At 40.1% G+C, this 23,612-nt stretch overlaps 1 protein-coding gene across 1 annotated transcript in view; it reads right to left on the reverse strand.

Moving 5' to 3' along the window:
• LOC110957038 (unconventional myosin-XVIIIb) overlaps nt 1–23,612 on the reverse strand; it is an 85,436-nt gene that overhangs the window by 54,469 nt on the left and 7,355 nt on the right. Inside the window, 16 exon segments of the mRNA XM_022202856.2 lie at nt 1,356–1,506; nt 1,594–1,643; nt 1,646–1,776; nt 2,844–2,991; nt 3,118–3,238; nt 5,994–6,074; nt 7,815–8,007; nt 9,033–9,123; nt 10,213–10,383; nt 11,724–11,868; nt 15,191–15,254; nt 17,236–17,336; nt 17,529–17,671; nt 18,256–18,466; nt 19,247–19,414; nt 21,224–21,336. Coding sequence (XP_022058548.2) covers nt 1,356–1,506; nt 1,594–1,643; nt 1,646–1,776; nt 2,844–2,991; nt 3,118–3,238; nt 5,994–6,074; nt 7,815–8,007; nt 9,033–9,123; nt 10,213–10,383; nt 11,724–11,868; nt 15,191–15,254; nt 17,236–17,336; nt 17,529–17,671; nt 18,256–18,466; nt 19,247–19,414; nt 21,224–21,336 — 2,082 coding nt within the window.

Genomic DNA, 23,612 nt, shown 5'->3' on the forward strand with positions numbered 1-23,612 from the left:
GCTGATCTGTGTAATATTCTTCTTTTTCAGTGATAAAAATGTTCAAAATTTGTTATAAAGTGAAAAATAAACATATTTCAAACAGGAAATTTTTCTTGTTTGGACAAAAATATAACACAAATGATTATTTTAAACCAAGATGACATAAAAACATTGATTGTTATACAGGCTGTTTTTGACCCACTTATGGAAGAGTGGAGGGTCCAATCATTCATGCATCTAAGGGTTAATAAATTAGACATTAACTGCCATATTATATACTCTCAATTATTAAAGTATCTCCCACTGTTAGAGTGGCTTTTTGTTTTGATTGTAAAAATATGAGCAATGTGAGTTATTATATTATATTGATCCTATATTGATCAGATGATAATAAGCTGTTATAGATGGAATAGGTAGAACGGAGCCTTGTTTTCTTGGAGCAAACATAAAGGAAAACATGCAGAATGGGGTGCTGGTACAGTTTTTAACCTCATGTTCGAATTAAAAGGTGTTTTGTTATTATGTTTAAAGTGCAAATAAATTACTAAAATCGAAGGCAGCAGTCAGCAGGTGCAGTGTTGCAATTTAGACAGTTGAAAATGTAGTTAAGCAGTGGATCTCTGTAAAGATAGTTTAGCAGTTTAACCCTAGTTTAACCCTCTGAACCCCAAAACCCATATGATGGTTTCCAAGGCATATTGTTTTTTTAATGACTCAATTTATCAGTTAGAAACTGTAAAAACAGAAATTATCATCAGATTTTCAACTCAGTTGGTCCTTGCTCATTACCCATCAGTGAAAGAAGTAACTAAATCAAGCTTACAATTGTGACATTTCATTGAAATCACTGTATTCTACATGTCTCATTTCAAAATTAACCAAAACTAAATTGTTTGCCCGAACAATGTTTTGTAAAAAAAACACAACAAAAAACTGTCTGTAGGTATGAATGTGAGTGCAATTGTTTGTCTCTATACGTAGCCTTGTGACAGACTGGTGACCTGTCCAGAATGTTCCCTGCCTTCACCCTAAGTCAGCTGGGATAGCTAACGAGGATTAAGCTGTGTTTAGATTATAGATGGATGGATGGATATTTGATGTGGAATGTTCAAATTCAGAATTCGCAGTCTATTTTCACACAGGAACACTTGCTGGAAAACTAATAACAACATGAAAACATCAAAGACATTAAGAAAACAGGCAAAAGACACCAGGTCCATTCTGTGTTTCATTATCTGCTGCATAGTGTTCAAATCTTAGGCATTGAAGAGATTCATGGTTCATTAATTAACAGGTTGTTGCTGATTTGTTTATCTGTAACTCCTCAGCTTTTTGTGAAAAAAGAAGAGGTTTGTCCGTGTGAATTTGCCAACCTGTGCGGTAGAGCTGCAGGGCGGACAGGATCTGTGTGGAGTGCAGCTGCACTCTGAGAGCCGGGACGTCAAAATTTCCACCATCAGTCTTTGCATTCAGACACTGCAGGAACACTGGCCGAGCTCGACGGATCACATTCACCAGAGCATCCTGGAGGCCGAGGTCAGAGTGGAAGAGAGAGACTGAAATCAGTGGTGCTTCAGAAACAAGAGAAAGTAAAGTTACTGGTATACTCACTGCCTGCACTTTTACTGCGATGCACTGGGAGTGTCTGCGTATGGCTGCCATCCCCCGCTGAATGTCTTCCTGATGGTGCCATTCCTCTGCAGAGAGCGCTGACTGCCGCCCTCCAGTCCCCCCAGACCTCGACACAGAGGAGGCAAGGAGATTCTGGGGGTGAACATGGACTTCACCTCCCCTCTGCAAAAGAAGAAAAGAGAGAAGCCGGCTTTGATATGGGCAGTACAGCATGTTTTCTAGTTACCATTGCACTCATTTATCATCGACAGCAAATGTGTAATCTTGGATGAGTGTTTTCTGTCCATTTGGAATGAATGTAAAATCATTTTTGAACCAATTTTGAGTCATTTTGGACTCTTTTAGTGCCAATTTAGACAAGCTTTTCAATTAATTTTGGACACATTTTGAATAATTTCAAAACTACTTTGGACAAATTCATTTTTCTCATCATTTTTCATCACTATCGTTTAAAAGCGTGGGGTCACCCAGACAATTTTGTGTTTTCCATGAAAATTCACACTTTTATTCATGTGCTAACATAATTACACAAGGGTTTTCTAATCATCAATGAGCCTTTCAACACCATTAGCTAACACAATGTAGCGTTAGAACACAGAAGTGATGGTTGCTGGAAATGTTCCTCTGTACATCTATGTAGATATTCCATTAAAAATCAGAATAGTCACCACATTAACAATGTCTAGACTGTATTTCTTATTCATTTAATGTCATCCTTCTTGAAAAAAAATGCTTTTCTTTCAAAAAAAAAGGGCATTTCAAAGTGACCCGACACTTTTGAACGGTAGTGTATGTGACTGTGAATTTCTCTTGGAGTGTGAAGGCAGAGTGTTGCCATAAGTCACAGTGGGCAGAAGCCACAACACAATTGTCAATTTCCAACAACTCTACTCGCCAGATTTGCCTTCCTGTGACTTTCTCCGTTTCCCCAAAATGAAATTCAAGTTAAAGGATGGCTGTGTAGACAGAGTGGACCAGCAGGTGGTGCTTGACGTGCTTACAGAACAGACTGTTCAAAGAGCTTTTCAAACTTTGCTGGAGCACCAGGAGTGCTGTATCATTACACAAGGTGATGACTATGAAGGGAATGGCGAGCAATTTTAAATCAGGTTTTTTTGCTTTTTAAAGGCACAGCTCTGAGCTTTTTGATCACACCAGCAGGAGCCAACTGAAAGACTCACACACACACGACCTGTGTATCAGCCTCCTGGGTCTTTAAACAGACTCACATGGTGGAGTTTTGGAGCAGACAGATGGCGTTGAGAGCAGACGGGTTGTTCTGGATCAGACTGAACCATCCAGTCAGGTCGTAGCGGACGGGGTCACCGCCCATCAGGTGGTTCACCTCGCACTGCAACGGCTGCTCGCACTGACGCACTGCGAAGACACACATATTCACCACACCCACCACTGAAGTAGGATACTATATGTAGTATAGAGTTCACACACTCTGCACACACGCTGGGAGAGGAACTCTGTGAGTCGGTGAGTGTGTTTATCTACCAGTGTTGCTGTAATACTGGCAGACTCTCTCCAGGGCACTGTTCTCAGAGGAGGCTGGTGTCACCATCTCCTCATCCAGAACCCATAACAGACCTCTGGGGTCTCCATCTGCCGCCCGGACCTGAAACACACACACACACATACATACACTCACTCGCAATGTACAATTACCACAAGGCTGCAAAATGAGCTCTTGCTGTTTTTCAAAGATAAATTCAGCTAAAGCTTTGAGAATCCACCCAGATGGTGGATGGACAGAAAAGAAGAGAGAAAGAAACATTTTCACCATATTCATATTCTCAGGCACTAACAGCAGGAGCAGTGTAAAGCAGCTTTAATTTAATTTAGAGAAACAGTTCCCCATAGCATTAGATAAAAGCTGCCAACTAAGTGCTGTGCTTCTGGTGCCTTTCTCTTTCTGAGAAGAATAAACAAAACTACAGACTGAATAATGAGCACACAGAAGAAGTGGAAGTGCTCCAACAACCTCAGCCTGTAGGTTAGGGCAGCATTTCTGTAGCATGGAAGGTTAAACTCTGGTCAGTGCTTAAATTGCTCACAGTTGCTGGTAAAGCTTTTTGTTTACCTCTTTTATCACCTGAAATTTAAAGGTTGGGAGGTCAAAAAGTATCAACCTGACACGAATCAGTCTTCAAAAATAAATTCTTTAAAATATTTTGGCTGAATGTTTTCAGAAATGCGACTTTCTGTATTTTCACCCTCAAAAAACATCTTACCTGGACCGTCATTTATAGTGTTCAATAGCTCTAGAAATATCACTCCCACGGATGATTCCAGCAGATCCAAATGAGTGAATGGCCAAATTAAAATTACGAGAGCTTGAAAATGTAAGAAAAGTACAAAATGATACTTGGGTATCAGAAAGTTCCTTTAAGTGTATATACACGTGGACAAAATTGTTGGTACCCCTCAGTTAAAGAAGGAAAAACCCACAATTCTCACTGAAATCACTTGAAACTCACAAAAGTAACAATAAATAAAAATTTATTGAAAATTAAATAATCAAAATCAGCCATCACTTTTGAATTGTTGATTAACATAATTATTTAAAAAAACAAACTAATGAAACAGGCCTGGACAAAAATGATGGTACCCATAACTTAATATTTTGTTGCACAACCTTTTGAGGCAATCACTGCAATTAAACGATTTCTGTATTTGTCAATGAGCGTTCTGCAGCTGTCAACAGGTATTTTGGCCCACTCCTCATGAGCAAACAGCTCCAGTTGTCTCAGGTTTGATGGGTGTCTTCTCCAAATGCCATGTTTCAGCTCCTTCCATATATGTTCAATGGGATTCAGATCTGGGCTCATAGAAGGCCACTTTAGAATCGTCCAACGCTTTTCTCTCAGCCATTCTTGGGTGTTTTTGGCTGTGTTTTGGATCGTTGTCCTGTTGGAAGACCCATGACCTGCGACTGAGACCAAGCTTTCTGACACTAGGCAGCACATTTCTCTCCAGAATGCCTTGATAGTCTTCAGATTTCATCGTACCTTGCACACTTTCAAGACACCCTGTGCCAGATGCAGCAAAGCAGCCCCAAAACATTACTGAGCCTCCTCCATGTTTCACCGTAGGGACAGTGTTCTTTTCTTCGTATGCTTGGTTTTTGAGTCTATGAACATAGAGTTGATGTGCCTTACCAAAAAGCTCCAGTTTGGTCTCATCTGTCCAAAGGACATTCTCCCAGAAGCTTTGTGGCTTGTCAACATGCATTTTTGCAAATTCCAGTCTCGCTTTTTTATGAGTTTTTTTCAGCAGTGGTGTCCTCCTTGGTCGTGTCCCATGAAGTCCACTTTGGCTCAAACAACGACGAATGGTGCGATCTGACACTGATGTACCTTGGCCTTGGAGTTCACCTTTAATTTCTTTGGAGGTTGCTCTGGGCTCTTTGGATACAATTCCAACGATCCGTCTCTTCAATTTGTCATCAATTTTCCTCTTGCGGCCACGTCCAGGGAGGTTGGCTACTGTCCCGTGGGTCTTGAACTTCTGAATAATATGAGCCACTGTTGTCACAGGAACTTCAAGCTGTTTAGAGATGGTCTTATAGCCTTTACCTTTAAGATGTTTGTCTATCATTTTTTTTCGGATGTCCTGGGACAATTCTCTCCTTCGCTTTCTGTTGTCCATGTTCAGTGTGGTACACACCTTTTCACCAAACAGCAGGGTGACTACTTGTCTCCCTTTAAATAGGCAGACTGACTGATTATGAGTTTGGAAACACCTGTGATGTTAATTAAATGACACACCTGAGTTAATCATGTCACTCTGGTCAAATAGTTTTCAATCTTTTATAGAGGTACCATCATTTTTGTCCAGGCCTGTTTCATTAGTTTGTTTTTTTAAATAATTATGTTAATCAACAATTCAAAAGTAATGGCTGTTTTTGATTATTTAATTTTCAATAAATTTTTATTTATTGTTACTTTTGTGAGTTTCAAGTGATTTCAGTGAGAATTGTGGGTTTTTCCTTCTTTAACTGAGGGGTACCAACAATTTTGTCCACGTGTGTATACACTATCATTCAATAGTTTGGGGTCACGCAGACAATTTCATGTTTTCCATGAAAACTCAAACTTTCATTCATGTGCTAACATAATTGCACAAGGGTTTTCTAATCATCAATTAGCCTTAGCTAACACAATGTAGCATTAGAACACAGGAGTGATGGCCAACCCATCTTACTCCCTTATCAGCTTTGACTTGACACAATTCATCCAAAGCCACTGAGGAAAGTTGTCACAGTCCAGATGATGCTGACCTTTATGTACAGACTACATGTAGTGTTTCTTTTAACTTGTTAAGTCAGAAATCTCACTCCTCTCTCCTCTTCCCCAGGTTTATCTGTGTACCTGTGGAGGCGACTGGTCGATGGCAGACACAACCTCAGCTGGGCTGCTCTCTGGACACTCAAACTCCACACGGATCTTCTCCTGTAACAAAGAACACATTTCAGAGCTAGAATGAATGTAGCTGGAGGGTTGTGGAAGCATCGTTGCATTAGCAGCAGCTATATTTACTGCGCCAAGGAACCAGCGGAGTTATGTGATGATTGGCGTTGCTTTGTCTGTCTGTCTGTCTGGTAGCAACATTACTCAAAAACAGATTTGGATGAAATTTTCAGAGAAGGTCAGAAATGACAAAACGACCAAGTGATTAGAATTTGGCAGTGATGCGGCTTATAGTCTGGATCCACAGATTTGTTAAAGATTTCTGTATCATTACGAGATAGCAGCATGGCGTCACTGTAACTATGACGACAAGTGAACACTACGTCAGCTGCCTGCTGATGATCACATGATTGCGATCCAACTACAGATCCACTGCTGCGGACTTATCGGGACTTATCCATCAGAAATGATACAAGGAACAATTGATTAAATTGTGGGGGTGTTTCTGAGTCCCATCAATTCCCGCCTACCATTACATATTTAGGTCATGGGATTCGGTATCTGTACATAACATACACATGCATAACACACATCTGTGCTCAGTGTGAGGTCATTTTGTTTGTGGGTACATCTATAGTAAATGGCTACATTCTATACTGCCATGATCAATAACTAAAAAAAAGCTGTATTCCTCAAAAAATGTTGCATTTCTGACAATGCCATATGAGGGAATGAACAGCCTTGGCAGAGCTCTCTGAGTGCTTTTCTACATCCTTTGAATGCAGCTACCATATTTATATAAGTTCATAAAACAAAAATATTTCTGCTTGTTGTTCCACATTTGCATAGCTTGCACTAAATCAGGTAAAAGAGCTTAGCTATGCTGCAGATTTAATACTGTAAAACTACTGTTTAGTGATGCAGAGATTAATCAACTGGTTGGCAACAAGTAACTCTCTAAACAGGATATTAAAAAGCACGTTGTCTGTAAGAAAATTTGCCAATATCCCACCATTTAACACTATTAACATTGAAATACAGACTGTGAAAAAACATTGGATTTTGACCTTTTCAACACTCCTTGAATTACTCATCTCTGATGATGTCTCATTTCAAAATTCCACTGTTTGCTCTAACCAGAGGCCGTAAAACATTAAAAAAAACAAATAAAAAAAAATTAATAATTTTATGCTTCTCAGCACAACTTTGCCATTAGTGGTTCAGCTGTGGCTATAGTTTTTTGGTTGTTTCTTTGACAGGATGGTACATTTTGGGGGGAATTTTGAAATGATGACATGCAGAATAAGAGGATTTTCATGAAATGTCACTATTTCCAGGTTAAATGTGGGTAGGTCTGGTTGTACAGTTTGTTGCTCTGATAAAGGCTGTAATTTCGGAAAATATAATGTGCTCTTCAAGCTTTTGGAGGCGAATGAAGGTTCAGAAAGTTAAATAAATAAATAAGAGCTGGAGCGTTTGACCCTGTGGTGGTCCTTGATGAAACATTGCTACAGTTCATCTTTAAAAGACATGAACAAATTCACATCTTAAATTTAATGACAACCCATCCCGTTTCTGTCCAAATATTTTCTCGAAATTTTGAACTTCATGGTGTCACCAAAAGACAAATCAGAGAAGTCATTAAGATGCATGTTTTTAGGATCATGAATGCCTTGATAAAACGTCATGACCATTTACGGGTTAGTTAGTTTCAGCTTTGACTGAGGTGTGTGGAAGAAATTATCTGCATGACACAACACAAATCGGCAGCCTCCGTGTTACCTGAGCGTATCTGTCCTGTGTGTGCCTGAAGGTGTGCGAGTGGTAATGCTCCAGCAGCCTCTCCTGCAGGTAGTTGTGGCAGAGTTCAGACCAGGTGGCTCCTCGCTCCTCTGCAGAGTGTCTGGGGTTCCTCAGGCCTGGTGTATCCACCACCATCACAGAGGCTAACGTCAGCTGCTGTCCACTCAGAGCCCTGCACACAAAATACAACCCGTTTATCATTTACTATGTAGTCAGCGCTTCCTTTAGAGGATGACTTTACCTAAGAGTAAGCAAAAACAGCTGATTCTCAGGAAGTCAGGCAGGAACTGCTTTCAATTTGTTAATTTAAAAATTAAATGACCCTATTGCTAACTATTAAGGGAGCTACTGTGTGTTCATTATTTAAGGACTAAATGAGTAAACATTACAAAAAATAAGTTTAAACAGTGCAGCTAGTCTATAATAATAATGCATTTTGTTCAAAGGAGCATTTTAAAACACCCAAGGATACCGTACAAAGTAAACAAAGTTAAAACACATTCCCAATAACAATATAAAATTTAAAGATGTGAAAAGTTTAAAAGGAGGAAATTAAACATTTTTTAAAAAAAACAGAAGGAAGAAGAGGAATAGAAGTCAAAGTCAGTATGCTTGTTTGAACAGGTGAGTTTTGAGACAGGATTTGAAAATATCCAGCGTGTCGATGTTTCGGATGTCATGTGGGAGGGAGTTCCAGAGGCGGGGGGCAGAGGATGAAGGCTCTGGAGCTCATGGTGGTCACAAGAGCAGGAGGGATGGCGAGGTTGAGGGAGGAAGATGATGTAGATGAATAGATGATGAGAGTCTGGCTGTGTGTGTTTATGTGGAGGAGGTAGTGAGGTAGGGAGTGGAGAGGTTATGGAAGGCCTTGAAGGTTCGCAGCATGGTTTTATAGATAATGCGATGTGTGATTGGGAGCCAGTGATGTTGTTGGAGAACAGGGCTTCAGCATTCTGAACTAGTTGGAGTTTATGGAGAGACTTGAGGGGGAGACCAGAGAGAAGGGAGTTGCAGCAATCCTATTTATTTATATAAACTATTAACGTAGGGAAACCCTGCATGACAGCTGCTGTGTTTAAAGTCTTGCTTGAGGTCTAAATGGACAGAAGAGGGCATGCATATGAGACACATTTACCTATTGAGCAGCAACAGTAAAAAGCTGTCTTAGTGTGGACGTAGTGTGAGGTGCATCCATACCTGTTGATGAGTGAGACTACAGCAGTAAAGAGCTCCTCATAGAGTCCAGCCGCCATCCCATCAACACACTGAGTAGCTGTTAACCTGGGACCTGTACACGAGAAAAACAGGAGCAAATAAAGATATAGATTCTTACTTTGTTTACCTTCAATACATTTAAATAAAGGCCCCACAGTCCTGTCAGATGAACTGAACTCTTATAAACACAACCCCTTATCTTCAAACGTGTTCCTTATTTACCTTGTTTAAAATGTAATTACATAAATGTAGATTTGTCATATATTTGTTATGTATTGTTATATTTTTCCATCCAGTCTAACTCTGAATGTTTAGGTCCGTTTGGTTGGAGCTACTTATTCATTAGTGTAAGCTATATATGTTAATTGAGAAGGTATCCATTATTTTCGACTTTCAACTTTCAGTAAACTAAACTGTTAACTAACCATACTTTCAGTGTACCGTTTCAACTATCAACCATACTTTTAGCTTACTGTTTCAACTATTAACCCTACTTTCAACTGACAGTTTAAATTGCTTATCACATATTTGGCTTACAAACTGTAGCTAATGTAGCTAATAAGTGTTAGCTAGATTTAGCTGCCAATATTTAATGTAAGCCATGCACTTAGTGACCAATATTAAGTGTTAGCCATGTTTACCCACCAATTTTAACCCTAGCCATATTCTTAGCAACTGCTATTAAGTGTGAGCCACTTTTGGCAAACAATTTTAACAGTTTATCCATAATTTTAGCTATTTCAACCACTTATTTACTTTGGCAATATGCCTTACATACTTTCCTTTTAGTCTTCTGTTTCTCCTGCTTATTAATTACATTTACATACTCTTTAAAAAAAAAATCCTAATTTCAGTTTCTGGATGAGTTGTTTTAGTCTTTACACGTGTCCTATAGCTACACCAGATGTACCCCCTGGGGTATTTGTGGCCCTGATTGGGAATCACCTGGCTACAGCACCATGCTAACACATTAGCTCGTTAGCTTTCAGTTTGTTTCCCAACCTTCACAATGTAACTTTTTGGATTTTAATTCCTTCTTCTTCTTTTTTTTTGAAACAGTGTCTTTCAGTTAAGCTACTGGAAGTCAGTTAGATAAAGAGTAGAATTTAGTGTGTGACAGTTGTATTGCAGTAGCCTTTGTTGGTCTGTGTGTCTGTCCCACCCTCATCGGTCTCAGCGGCAGGGTTTCTCTCTCTGCTGCCTCCAGTTGCTCTCTGCAGCAGCTGTCGGAGGTGATGTTTGAAGACGGCAGTGTGCAGGTCCTCTCCTTCACATCCAAGCACACTGCTGGCCACCTGAGCGCTGTCAAAATTCACAAACTGCCTCCTTCCCACTGCGCAAACGAAGAGAGAGGACATGATTATAGCGCATCCTGCTGAGGGAAACCATAGGTAGGTTACTTTGTGGATGTTTCCCCAAGACTGCAAACAATTGGTACCAATTATGTTATTCTGAACACTGCAGTCAATCGGTAACATTCCTGAAGTTAGAAAAGTTTTTGTTGTTTTAAGTGAACCATTTCTAGATTTGCAATTCAGTCTGAGTCTGATGTTGGGGCAGTTTATTTCTGTACCTTTAACTTTCTGTTTCAACTTAATATGTAATGGAGTTAATAATGATAACAGCACTAAAAAGAAGGAAATATGGCTGTTTATTTAAAAAAATAAACAAATAAATATGCAACATAAAATTAGTGAAATAATGACTAAAATCACAATAAAATCAACTTGTACAAATAATATTTAATCTTGAAAATAAAGGCAAGAAAAAAACATAGGAAAGCTAATGACAATTATCATTATCTGATTAATATTTATCATTATTTACGATAATAAAATATTCAGTGGAAAATATTACTTTTTCTATCGAAGCATTTATTGTATATTAAAAGTCAAACATGCTAAAAATGAAACAATGATAGCAACAATGAAATTATTAAGCTAAAACCATGTCAATAAAATTAACAAAAATGATAAAAGGAAACCTAATAATTAATAATATTCCTTAGAAAAATGTTAATTTTATAAAAAAGAATTTTCTAAATATGCCTTATTATTATTATTATTATTATTATTATTATTATTTAGAAGTTAGTATTACTAATTAACACAACAGATTCTTCTTCATATTATTATTATTATTATTATTATTAATTATTATTATTTTGTTTTTATATGATACACATCAATAAAATTAAAATGAACTAAAAGAAAATTTTCAAAAATCTAATATTATATTTGGAATCTTTTTACTTGTTTTTTTATTTGTATTTATCTTGCATTTTCTTTTAGATTAAATTGTTTTGTATTATTGTCATTATCTGTAATATAATTGTATTTTCTTTTGCAGTCCTTCATGAAAAGACCACCTACCTAACATCTGGTGCGGCAGAAATGCAGCTGCCTTTTCTTAAAATTTAATAATGCAGTATTATATCATTATTATTCTGGCAACTAATAATAAAAAAACAACTCAATCGCATTCAAACCACTGTAGTACGAACATTTCTCTTATGAGGACACTGCCTCATAAAGGACTGTTTGAGGCTTCAGATTTAAGCTAAAGGTTAGGCGCTAGAGAAGTAGTTATATCATGAGAAGCCTTTATGAGTACACTGTGAGTGCATATACAGGACTTAGTGTCACTGTCTGACTGATGATGAATCAGTGTTACCTTTACAGGCCCCAGCAGCTCCCAGATGGTAAATACCAGCCAGAACATGCCATATCGCTTTCTGCTCGCCGGCTGAGAAGCCCAGCGTTTCCATGGCAGTCAGCAACTTAGTGAAGGCGACGGACGCTCGCTGCTTCTCCTCGACCTAAGAGCAGAATAACAGAAAGGGAGGAGGTGCGGTCTGTCTATTATGTGTCTGAAAATCAGCAAGTTAATAGGGTGGAGTAACAGCTGAGTCACATCTCATCTCCCATCACAGCCTGAGTCTCTTCAAGATGGAACTCTTCACTGCATGATTTCACCACTTCAGAACCCCTTTTCTATTTTTGTTCCCTCAGAGCTTCACCCTTTCTGTGGTCACAGGAACACACTAAGATACTAGCTGAACCTCTCATTTGTTTGCTTGCAGATTGAGTTGATGTAGAAACGTTGTTTAATGTCTGGAACCAACAACAACCAACTGAGCATACTTTCTGTAATTACCCAGTGTGATTTAGTGGCTCTGATCTACAGATCCGTATTATGATATATGCAGATAAGCTACAACATTCCAACCAGGATTTCTTTACTATCCAAGTCCCAATCCAATACTGTACTCCCAAACAATGCACACCTCAAGTACAGTAATGCTATGACAATCAATTTACTGTATATGCATGACAATTGAAAAAATAATCGCCTTTCTGCATCCAAGCTGTTGCTCAATGGTAGTAGGGAGTGATGAACCTTGTTGTAAGGCTCGTGTAGAGCACCGTCTAAAAAGTAGTATGAAGGGGGGAGGGTGTACTATGGAGACTCAAAGATGTCCCTCAAATTACAGGCAGTTACACTTTGGTAAGGAACGGCATTGTTGGGCTTTAGCTGGCAATGGGCTCCAAGGCAAAGACTTCCAGCCAGAGATCATATTCAGCTCAACTAGAACAGTGTGCCTACTGGGTCCTGATCAAGTTTTTATTGCCCCCAATCCAATTCAAGTCTTTAGTCCTGCCCCCTTTGCAACCCTCGTGAGGATTAAGCCATGTACAGATAACGGATGGATGAATGATACTGACGCCTGGTCTGATACTGATCTTTTGATAATACAAATTTCAAATACCTTAAAGTTCTTTAAATCAATCCCATGTCTAAAACTGAGTCTGTTCCACAAACTTCAAAAGGAGGCAAAATCTTCTCATCTCCACATCCATGTCAGAAAATTTGTTGTAGATTAGCTGTGGTACCTGGCTGTTCCACCAGGTGGACTCTCTCACTGTTTAGTACTGTAGCAACCACAGGACTCACTTGGTATGGTCAGTTCCTTGTTGGCAAACAGAGATCATTTTGGGGGTTTAGCTCACAATGGGCACCATGGAAAAGAAGCTAGAAGGTCAGAATTAATGTGTCTGAAACCATGTTCTTTTATTTCAAAGCTGCTTTATACCCCAATTTCTGTGTCCACTGACCGAACCAGCAACATTAACACAGAACAAGTAATCACTGTGATGACAGTATTGTCAATTAATCCTTTACTGATTTATAATGTTGCCCATTATTTAGTAAGAATTAAAAAAAAATGCACCTATAGTGTCCTGACACAGATTGTGCCCTCTCATTATGTCGCCTGTGTCACAACAGACGTAAGCTAAGAACTGCTTAGGTTTGTGCTGATTTAAATTTCTGAAATGAGATTGGGACATGACAAACTAAAATCACCTCATTGAAATTGTGTGGGTCCTCTTAGCGCCATCTATTGCGCCTTGAACTCCACAAACATTTATGAACAGCAGATCCTGTAGTGCAGGGGTGTCAAACTCCGTTCCTGGAGGGCCACTGTCCTGCATGTTTTAGATGTTTCCCTCTTCCAACACACCTGATTCAAATGAGCAGGCTCTTCATCAGGCTTCTGGTGAGCTTGATGATAAGCTGATCATTTGAATCAGGTGTGTTGGAAGAGGGAAACATTTAAAACATGCAGGATTGTGGCCCTCCAGGAACTGAGTTTGACACCCCTGCTGTAGTGCATCTGCAATTTTATCTGTATGTGCAGTTCATAAACAGCTTGGCATATACCCTCACACTTTTTTATCTGCTTCCAGCACATCAACTTCAAGAACTGACTGTTCACTTGCTGCCTGATGTATCCCACCCACTGACAGCTGCCATTGTAACAAGATAATCAGTGTTATTCACTTCCCTTGTCAGGGGGTTTTAATATTGTGGCTGATCGATGTGGTATTAGTAGACGTGAGTGGGCGCAACATCATCCTCAGCTGTGGTAGTTCAGCAGTCATCATTAACCACGGCAGCTAGAAGGACAACTGACAGAGCTCATTCACTCAGCTTTCTGTAAGGCTGATTTAGATAAACTGTCGCTCTAACTGTGGCTGTGTTCTGGCTGTTAAAGTGAGTACTAATTTCTAAAGGGTGTAACCCTAACTACATGCAGTTTGAGTGTGTGTGTGTGCAGTTATGGTTGTAATAGTTACAGTACAGCTCAACATGCAGGTATAAAACCCCAGATTCTACCACAAATGTCAGAGCATAGAGCTGCAGCAGCACTGCTCAGTGCATTTAAAGAAGAGTCCTATGGGGGGCACAGAGCTACTGCAGGGTGCCATGGATGACTAGGGGAGGAACATGGGGTGAAACTAAGTGGTGGGATTCATGTATGGAAAATGAACAAATGTTTTCTGATGATATCAAGCTAACATTTACTCCACTAAAATTCTACTTTTATAGTATTTGCTTCCCCTCTCATTATTAAGGATCAATTAAAAAATGTGTGTGTGTGTGTGTGTGGGGGGGGGGGGGGGGTTGGCTGTGAACGTTTGTTGGTCATTGAAGGGCAGAAGAACAACTGTAATATGTCAAGTGTCCCATAATCTCTGCTTTCTTTAGTATCTGCAGAGTTTCCTTAAAAAGTACAGAATCACAAAATTCAATATGTATACAAAAGCAGACTTATGATGAATTTATACATTTACAATGAAATCTATAACAAAATAGTTGAATCCATACAGCATTTTTTTTTTTAACTTTCATACTATGAATATTTTCAGTTACAGGTCCTTGAAGTACATAGGGGTGGATCTAAATCCTAATAATTAGTTATTGTACATAAAAAAATGAGCTGATGCTAAGGGGGTTCGGTGGATGTTTTTTTTTTATTTGGGTGATTTGATATGGATCCATGCAACAGCACCATCTGTAGTCACACATGCGACTCGTCGCCTTGCACAGAAGCACACAGCTGCACTACTGGCATGCATGTCATTATCTGTGAGCATTAACTGTAGCTAGCTGTTACTGTACTGTCAGACTGTCTCCTACACATAGTCTAATGCCTGACACACACACACACACACACACACACACACACACACACACACACACACACACACACACACACACACACACACACACACACACACACACACACACACACACACACACACACACACCACACACTTGTATTGCACTTACTGTACCTTGGTGGGATGAACAATACCAAAAGAGTTGGACTCAGAGAGTTGGTGCAGCTGCAGCTCTGTCCTAATAAAGAGTCATCAGAGAGAAAATATTAGTGTCAGCTGTAATCAGGGCTCCAGGCTGCGACTAAATGCTCGCATTTTGTGACCAGTAAATTTGTTGATTTTTTTAAAATTACTATTGAATACTTTTTGTTGCCGACAAACTTCTGCTCCACATTTCAGCCTGGTAGACAGTAATGCCCAAATGAGCTGGTTTATCTGACATGAACTCCAAAAGAAGAAGAAAGGAGACGAACACCAACGAAGAAGAAGGTGGGCCAATGTGTGTGTGAGCGGGGGGCGAATGACGGTGAAGCTCCTGATGTTTCACAAAACCTTTATTTACGTTCAGCCTTATTTTGAACACAAATTCACCTTTCTGTCCTTCCCTCCTTTCTTGTCTCCATTCCAGCTGCTTCTAAGTTTAGACACATCCTTTGTTAGACAGCAACAGCGTGAAACCGTTTTCTTTCATCTTTACGTGAATTTTTGGACTTTTCTGCAGTGTCTTCGTCATGTAAAGAAACCTCTTCTTAGAGAAACATTTCCTGTGCCGCTGAAATGGTCACAAAATAAAAGCCCATCGCATTAAAAATACGCCTTCAAAATAAAATCCTGGAGGAAACGGTTATTTTAACACTAGCAAAACAAAGACTCGTCAAAAGTGATGAACTGATCAACAGACCTTTATAAGTGTAATTTACATGTGATTCGGTATAAATACATAACGTGCACACGCATAACACATGCCTGTACTCAGCACAAGGTTATTTTTATTACAGATTTCAGCTGTCAGAAATTATACATCAACTGAGCAGCCTTGGTAGAGTACTGCTCTCTGAGTGCTTTTCTTCTTATGTTGTGTCAACTGCTGCACAATAAATTCTGAATTGAAAACATAGTTTCTGCATTTATTGTGCAAGTATTTATACAGTGAAAATGAGAGGAAATGTGAATATTTCCTTTGCAAGTCGATTTTGGTATGCGCCCCTAAATTTTCTGCTTGTGCTCCTCAAATTTGAAGTTAGGGGCCACTTGTGCTCCGAGGAAAAAAGTTAGTCTGGAGCCCTGTGCAATAAAAAAAAAAATCTGACTAGGGTTGCGGGAGGCTGGAGTCTGTCTCAGCTGACTTAGAGTGAAGACAGGGGACACTCTGGACAGGTGGCCAGTAAATATACAGACAAACAATCACACTCACATTCACACCCACACACAATTTAGAATCACCAATTAACCAGAGCATGTTTTTGGACTATGGGAGGAAGTTGGACTACCGAGAGAAAACAAGAAGATCCTCATCTTCCACACAAATGGCGATCTTGCAGCTGCAGGTGTTTGGTGCTAACCACTGTGCAGCCCATATAACATAACATATCATAACACATATTAGCACGTGGATCTTTACTTAAGTAACAAGAAAAGCACTCAGAGAGCCCAGTACTCCACCAAAGCTGCTCAGCCGTTGTATGATTTCTGATGGATGAAATCTTTAAAAAAATTTGTGGTCTGCAGCGGTCGATTTATAGTAGGATCACAATCACATGATTGTCACCATGCTGGATGTATCTTCCAAAAATGTCTTCCCCTGTAAACTGTTTCCGAGCCATGTTGCATTAATTTTATTGATCTGAAAACTCTCAGAAACTCTCGCTTTGATTGTTGGCCACAGCTGAGTCAGTCACAGCTTCTGGGTTGCAGGATTTTTTGTTGTTGTTATTTTTTAATAGGATCTGATTGAAACGTTTTATCTTTGGCAAATGGGCCCTGTGGAATAAAGTGATTTTGATGAAATATAATGATTCTAAGCTGAGAGTTGGTAAATTTAAACGGTTGCATAATTGTATAAGTAGTATTTAGTACTTTATATACAGTGAACAGTGGGCCCCAACAAAATGGTCACCTGTCAATTATAGTACAAGTTGCAGTTGTAGAATGCTGTGCAGTAAAAGCACTGTGGTACAGTTTTTAAGTAAGTCTACATAGCTGCTTTCTATGAAGATTACCTCATCTCTGTGCCGATTCCTGCCAGCAGTTGAGAGAAGATGAGGAAGTTACTCTCTCCTTGAGTTTTCTGACACACTTTCCATTTGTCCAGCATCATCGTCTGATTTATGGAGTGGCAGGAGAGCGAGAAGGAACAGAAGAAGACATGAGCAACTTTGCACGCAACCATTTCTGTGTGTGTGTGTGTGTGTGTGTGTGTGTGTGTGTGTGTGTGTGTGTGTGTGTGTGTGTGTGTGTGTGTGTGTGTGTGTGTGTGTGTGTGTGTGTGTGTGTGTGTGTGTGTGTCCCATGCCTGTAGGTGTCCAGCAGCAGCCTGTCCAGCATGATTAAAGTCCAGAGAGAAGACCATGGCAAATCGAGATGAAGCGTCGCTGTGCTTGGAGCTCACGCAGCCAAAAGACCTGAGGATGGTGAACATGGCCTGTACGCGCTCCACTGGTGAAAGACAACAAAGACATAAACTGTCATCATTTCAGCTGCTGCACTGTCTGTAAAAAAGTACAAATGAGAGAAAACTATAGATTTTAAGCCAAATAATTTTTATAATCAATTATCAGCAGCTTTATCAAACATCCATCCATCTATTATCTATGCACCACTTAATCCTCATTAGGGGCGCAGGGGGTTAGAGTCTATCCCAGCTGACTTACATACAGAGACATTACATCTGACACATGCTAACTATCTAAATATCAAGAAAAAAAGACAAATTTCTGTGGAATTTAATGTCAGTCCAATCCACTGTGGGAAGTCTGGGACACACAAAAAAGCTAAATATGCTTAAAATGTGCATTTAATAGAACTTCTTGTGAGGTTTTACAGTGTACACACTAAGTGAACACTGATTTTGGAAGGCTTGTAAAGTTTTTTTGTGGTTAATCAAAAAAATCAAGATTCAAAGTTATCAGCAGTTATAGTCACTGAAGCAACAAACAAGTGTCAGGTTTTACAAATGAAAAGTTCCTACAGCTTAGCAACTGGTACTTGTGATCTGTGCCAAAGAACAGTTCTGTGCTCACCGCTGATGTTCTCTCCAGTGGTACCGGCTTGTTTTAGTAGAGCGTGAGTGAAGGCTTGACATGCTGTGGTCTTTCCCGTCCCGCTGCGTCCAACCGCACACACACTGTGGTCTCTCCTGCTGCCCACCATGGACACATACACCCGTTTGACCAGAGCAGCTAGAGCAGGAGGGGCCTCCCACACCGACTCCCCTCGCCGAGACTTTGGGGTCTGGTGGCGAAGAAGACAGAGTAAAAGCGGTGGGCATAGCTTTAAATGTAAGTAGCTAAAATGTTATGTTTGGACACTGAGCAGCTCAATTAAAATATAAATGAGCTGAACACATAATCAACAAGAAAAGCACTCAGAGAGCGCAGTACTCCACCAAGGCTACTCAGTCGTACGATTTCTGACGGCTGAAATCTTGGAAAAAATTGTGACAAAAATCACAGCAACATAGAATGTGCCAATTTAATAAAGATGTACCCACAAACAAAATGACCTTGTGCCGAACACAGGCATGTGTTATACATGTGTGCACTAAGTATGGATATCGAATCACGTGACCTAAATATGTAGGAAACACCCCCACAATTTTATCAATTGTTCCTTGTATCATTTCCAGTGAGAAGAAGTCCTGATTAATCTGGAGCGGTGGATTTGGAGTAGCATCACAATCATGTGATCATCAGCAGGCAGCTGACGTTATTCACTTGTCGTCATAGTTACAGTGACGCCGTGCAGATATCTTGCAGTAATAGAGAAATCTTTAACAAATCTGTGGATCCAGACTGTAAGCCGCATTACTTTCAAAATCTAATCAATTAGTCCTTGTGCCATTTCTGACCTTCCCTGAAAATTTCATCCAAATCTGTTAGTCCATTTTTAAGTAATGTTGCAAACAGACAGACAGACAGACAAACCAAAACCAATTGTCACGTAACTCTACCGTTCCTTGGTGGAGTACCTATCATTGCAGACACTGCATCTTTCACAATGTGTTTAGTTCACCTTGTTGTTGGCCTGTAATGGAGGCCAGAAGTTCACCAGGTTGGGTCCAGCCTGTGTGAGCGGCATGTTGTTTTTAGCTCGACTGGTGAGCGTGTGCAGAACTCCACATTCATTCACACTCTGCAGGTCACTGAGATCCTCGCATAGATCCAGCTCTGACGGGTTACACTGAGGAAGGAGAGGAGCGACTCTGTCAAACTGTTTAGGTGTTACTGGGAAAATCTGCTGTAAAAATACCATAAATAATGTCCACATCAACAAACTGTAAAGAGTAAAAACACATTTTTTTTTCCAGGTACACGTTGACTGTAACAAAAAAATTAAAAAGAAGTAAAGACTGTAAATTCATGTCTGCATCAAAAATGTACATTTTTACAAATTGTGATTTGTTTTTTTACAGCATGTGACCATAAAATTACACTGACATACTGTATTTAAATCAGCTAAAAATATCATTATTTTACACATATTTGCCATAATTTTCACAGTTTTTAACAATGTTTGAACTTCACAGTATTCCATTTTTTTAATTTTCTGCCAGATTTTCACAGTTGTTTTTTTTTTTTTTACAGCATTATTGTTTTACAGTGTGTGTTATATTGTCTAAAGGGATAGCTGCACAAATTTGAAGTTGACCTCTTTCTGCAGCTCCACCAGTGTCTAAAGTGTGTTTACTGTATCCATGAGGCAAGTTTCTGCTATACCAAAACTAAAGTCATACAGCCCTGCAGCTAGAAGATCTCTGGTTTGTGTCCTGGCCTTCCGTGGATCTTTCTGCAAGGAGTTTCTCTGGGTACTCCAACTTCCTCCCACAGTCCAAAAACATGTGCAGGTTTACTGTTACCTCTAAACTGTCCATAGGTGTGAATGTTAGTGTGATTGCTTGTCTCTATATGTAGCCCTGTGATAAACCAGTGACCTGTCCAGGGTGTCCCCTGCCCTCACCCTAAGTCAGCTAGGATAGACTCCAGCCTAACCTTGCCAGCAAGTTGATTTCTCGCGATATTTGTGAGTTCACAAACCTCTCAAGAAACCATCTTGCTCCGCTCCCGCCTTCACTTTTCGTACAGCACCAAGTTGGTTCGGGCCAATCACGCAGCAGTATTCGTGTGTGGGGCGGGATAATGTGCTGGATATTCGGGTATGACGACAACACCAAGCGCCAGTAGATCAAAACAAACATGGCAACGGAGGACAACGATCGCAGTGTTTCCCCTGGGTTGAAATGGCTGTGAGGCGGTGGGGTGTAGGCAAGGGCCAACGGGGGGGCGTGCGTGCGTGGTTTGTCCTGGGCAGACGAGCGGCGGCAGGTGTTAGCCGACCAGCTAGCGGGGGAGACCAGGAGAGAGCAGCCGGCGGACCCGCACAGTTAAAAATGACAGCTCCGGTGGCTTGGTGCTTTCCGTTTGTTTTTTTGGGGGCTCGGACCAGTGAGGCGGCAATTTCGGCAAAATTGTAGTGAGGCGGTGGCCTCGTCGGTCACATAGGAGGGGAAACACTGCGATCGTGTAGATGCTGCTATTAAGTCAAGTTTTACTTTGACCACACCATAGCACCTGCGCGCAACCCGATGACGACATATTAAAGTTTGCCGCGATTGGCTAAAAACAAACCTGTCAGAGGCGGGACATACTGTTGCATTGTCCAATCCGTGTCTCTTTCCTCCGAACGGATTTACATGGAACGGTCCCAGATTGATATTGTGGAGTACTATCAAGTACTACACAATTATTAATCTGGCTATTGCCAGGTTAACTCCAGCCCCCTGCGACCCGAATGAGGATTAAGCGTTGTGTAGATTAGATGATGGATAAATGGAATGACCTGAATCCTTTGTGATGGATAGTTTCACTTTAAAATAATATAGAGGATGCTAACATGTCTGACAGTTTAAGCACATAGAAGGAAATATTTAATTCTAATTGGTGTATGCGCTTGAACCCTTTTTGTATCTGAGCCAACAGACAGAAAAACTACCTTCTCGACTTCAAACTCCGTAACGTCATGCAACGACCCATCCGTCTGCAGGCGGACCCTCACTCGGCCCTCTGGGAGTTCAGGTGTTCCTTCATCTGGCTTCAGCTGAGTGGCTGAAAACAGCAGCAAACACACATCATGAGCCGAGTCACCCAGAACAAGTTTAGATCCTCAGCGCACGGCTGCGCGTCTCTCTAAGCGAGCTTTATTTCATAATTCTCTGATCCCTGCATATTAAAGAGCGGGGTCGGGGGTCACGGCGTGTCTGGGACTGTGAGGGTCTGATGGGATTAGTGTAGCACAGTAAGTGGGTGGATGGATGGACGCGAGGATGCTGGCTGGATAAAATGAGCAGCTGTAAGTAATTTGTAACATGATCTGTAGGTAACAGGCTGAAAGATTACTGGAGATTGGATGTGGATTAATAAAGGACTCCACTAATCCAGACACAGACTATGGCTCCAATGAGAGAGACTGTTTCCACGTTGACAGTGTGGATAGCAGAGCTGCAACTGTTGACTGAATTAACAAAAGTCAGCCACTGTTCATTGTTCCAGGTAGTTTTTTGGTAAAATTTTCTTGTTTGAGTTTCTCAGAGGTATAAATGTAGTGCTTTTCCTTTTTATTTCCATCATAGTAAACTGAATATTTCGGGGTTTCTAACAAATAGTTTTGAAATATATCTATATAAGACCACATTGTTAAAAAAAATGACATTTTTGTGTGATAGCGAAAACTGTCAATATTGTCCACATAAAAAATCTATAGTTTTACAAATGCTAGCTAACATTTTTTTTTTTTTACAATATTTGACAGTACAATTATGCTGTTTACCAGCATTTACAGTGCCTATAATAAGTATTCACTCCCTTTGATGTTTTACCCTTTTATTGCTTTCATAAATCAATCATGGTCAATCAAATTTAGCTTTTTTAACCAAAAAAAAATATTAGAAAAAAAACTCTTTAATGTCAAAGTGAAAACAGATTTCTATAAAGTAATGTTAATTAAAGAAAATTATATAAATAAAAATAATTGTTTGCATAATTATTCACCCCCTTCAAGTCAGTATTTAGTAGATGCACCTTTGGCTGCAATCACAGCAGTGAGTCTGTGTGGATAGGTCTCAATCAGTCTTGCACATCTGCCCACTGCAATTTCGCTCCATTCTTCTTTGCAAAACTGCTCAAGCTCTGTCAGGTTGCGCGGGTATCGGGCATGAACAGCCCTTTTCAAGTCCAGCCACAAATTCTCGATGGGATTGAGGTCTGGGCTTTGACTCGGCCACTCCAGAACATTTACCTGGTTCTTTTTTAACCATTCCTGTGTAATTTTTGCAGTATGTTTTGGATCATTTTCTTGCTGGAAAATAAATCTTCTCCCAAGACGTAGTTCTCTTGCAGACTGAAAAGATTGTCCCCCAGGATTTCAGTGTATTTTGCAGCATTCATTCTGCCCTCTATCTTTACAAGCCTTCCAGGTCCAGTTGCTGAGAAACATCTCCACAGCATGATGTTGCCACCACCATGCTTCACAGTGGGGATGGTGTGTTTTTGGTGATGTGCAGTGTTTGGTTTCCGCCAAACATGACGTCTTGTCTGATGGCCAAAAAGCTCAATTTTGGTCTCATCAGACCAAAGAATCTTCTTCCACTTGACCATGGAGTCTTCCACATGCTTTTTGCAAACTGTAGTTGAGATCTAACATGACTTTTCTTCAACAGTGGCTTTCTCATTGCCACTCTCCCATAAAGCTTTGACCGGTGAAGAACCCGGGCAGCAGTTGCTACATGCACAGTCTCTCCCATCTCAGCAGCTGAAGCTTGTAACTCCTTCAGAGTAGTTGTAGGGGTCTTGGTGGCTTCTCTCACTAGTCTCCTACTTGCACGGTCACTCAGTTTACGAGGGCGGCCTGATCTAGGCAGATTCACACAAGTGCCATATTCCTTCCATTTCTTGATAATTGATTTCACTGAACTCTGGGGGATGTTCAGTGCCTTGGAAATTTTTTTGGAACCATCCCCTGAATTGTACTTCTCAATAACCCTTTCCCTGAGTTGCTTAGAGTGTTCTTCTGTCTTCATGGTGTAATGGTAGCCAGGAATACTGATCAACCACTCTCTGGACCCTTCAGACACAGGTGTTTTACAACTCAATCACTTGAAACACACCCACACCACTCAGGTGATCTTCATTTCACTAATTGTGAGACTATTGGCAACAATTTGATGGACCTCTATTGAATTAGACCATTAAATTAAAAAGAAGGTGAATAATTATGCAAACAATTATTTTCATTTATATAATTTTCTTTCATTAACATTACTTTATAGAAATCTGTTTTCACTTTGACATTAAAGAGTTTTTTCCAATAAATTTTTGTGTTAAAA

This window comes from Acanthochromis polyacanthus, chromosome 18, assembly GCF_021347895.1.
Source record: "Acanthochromis polyacanthus isolate Apoly-LR-REF ecotype Palm Island chromosome 18, KAUST_Apoly_ChrSc, whole genome shotgun sequence".
In the NCBI taxonomy this organism is placed as follows: domain Eukaryota; kingdom Metazoa; phylum Chordata; class Actinopteri; family Pomacentridae; genus Acanthochromis; species Acanthochromis polyacanthus.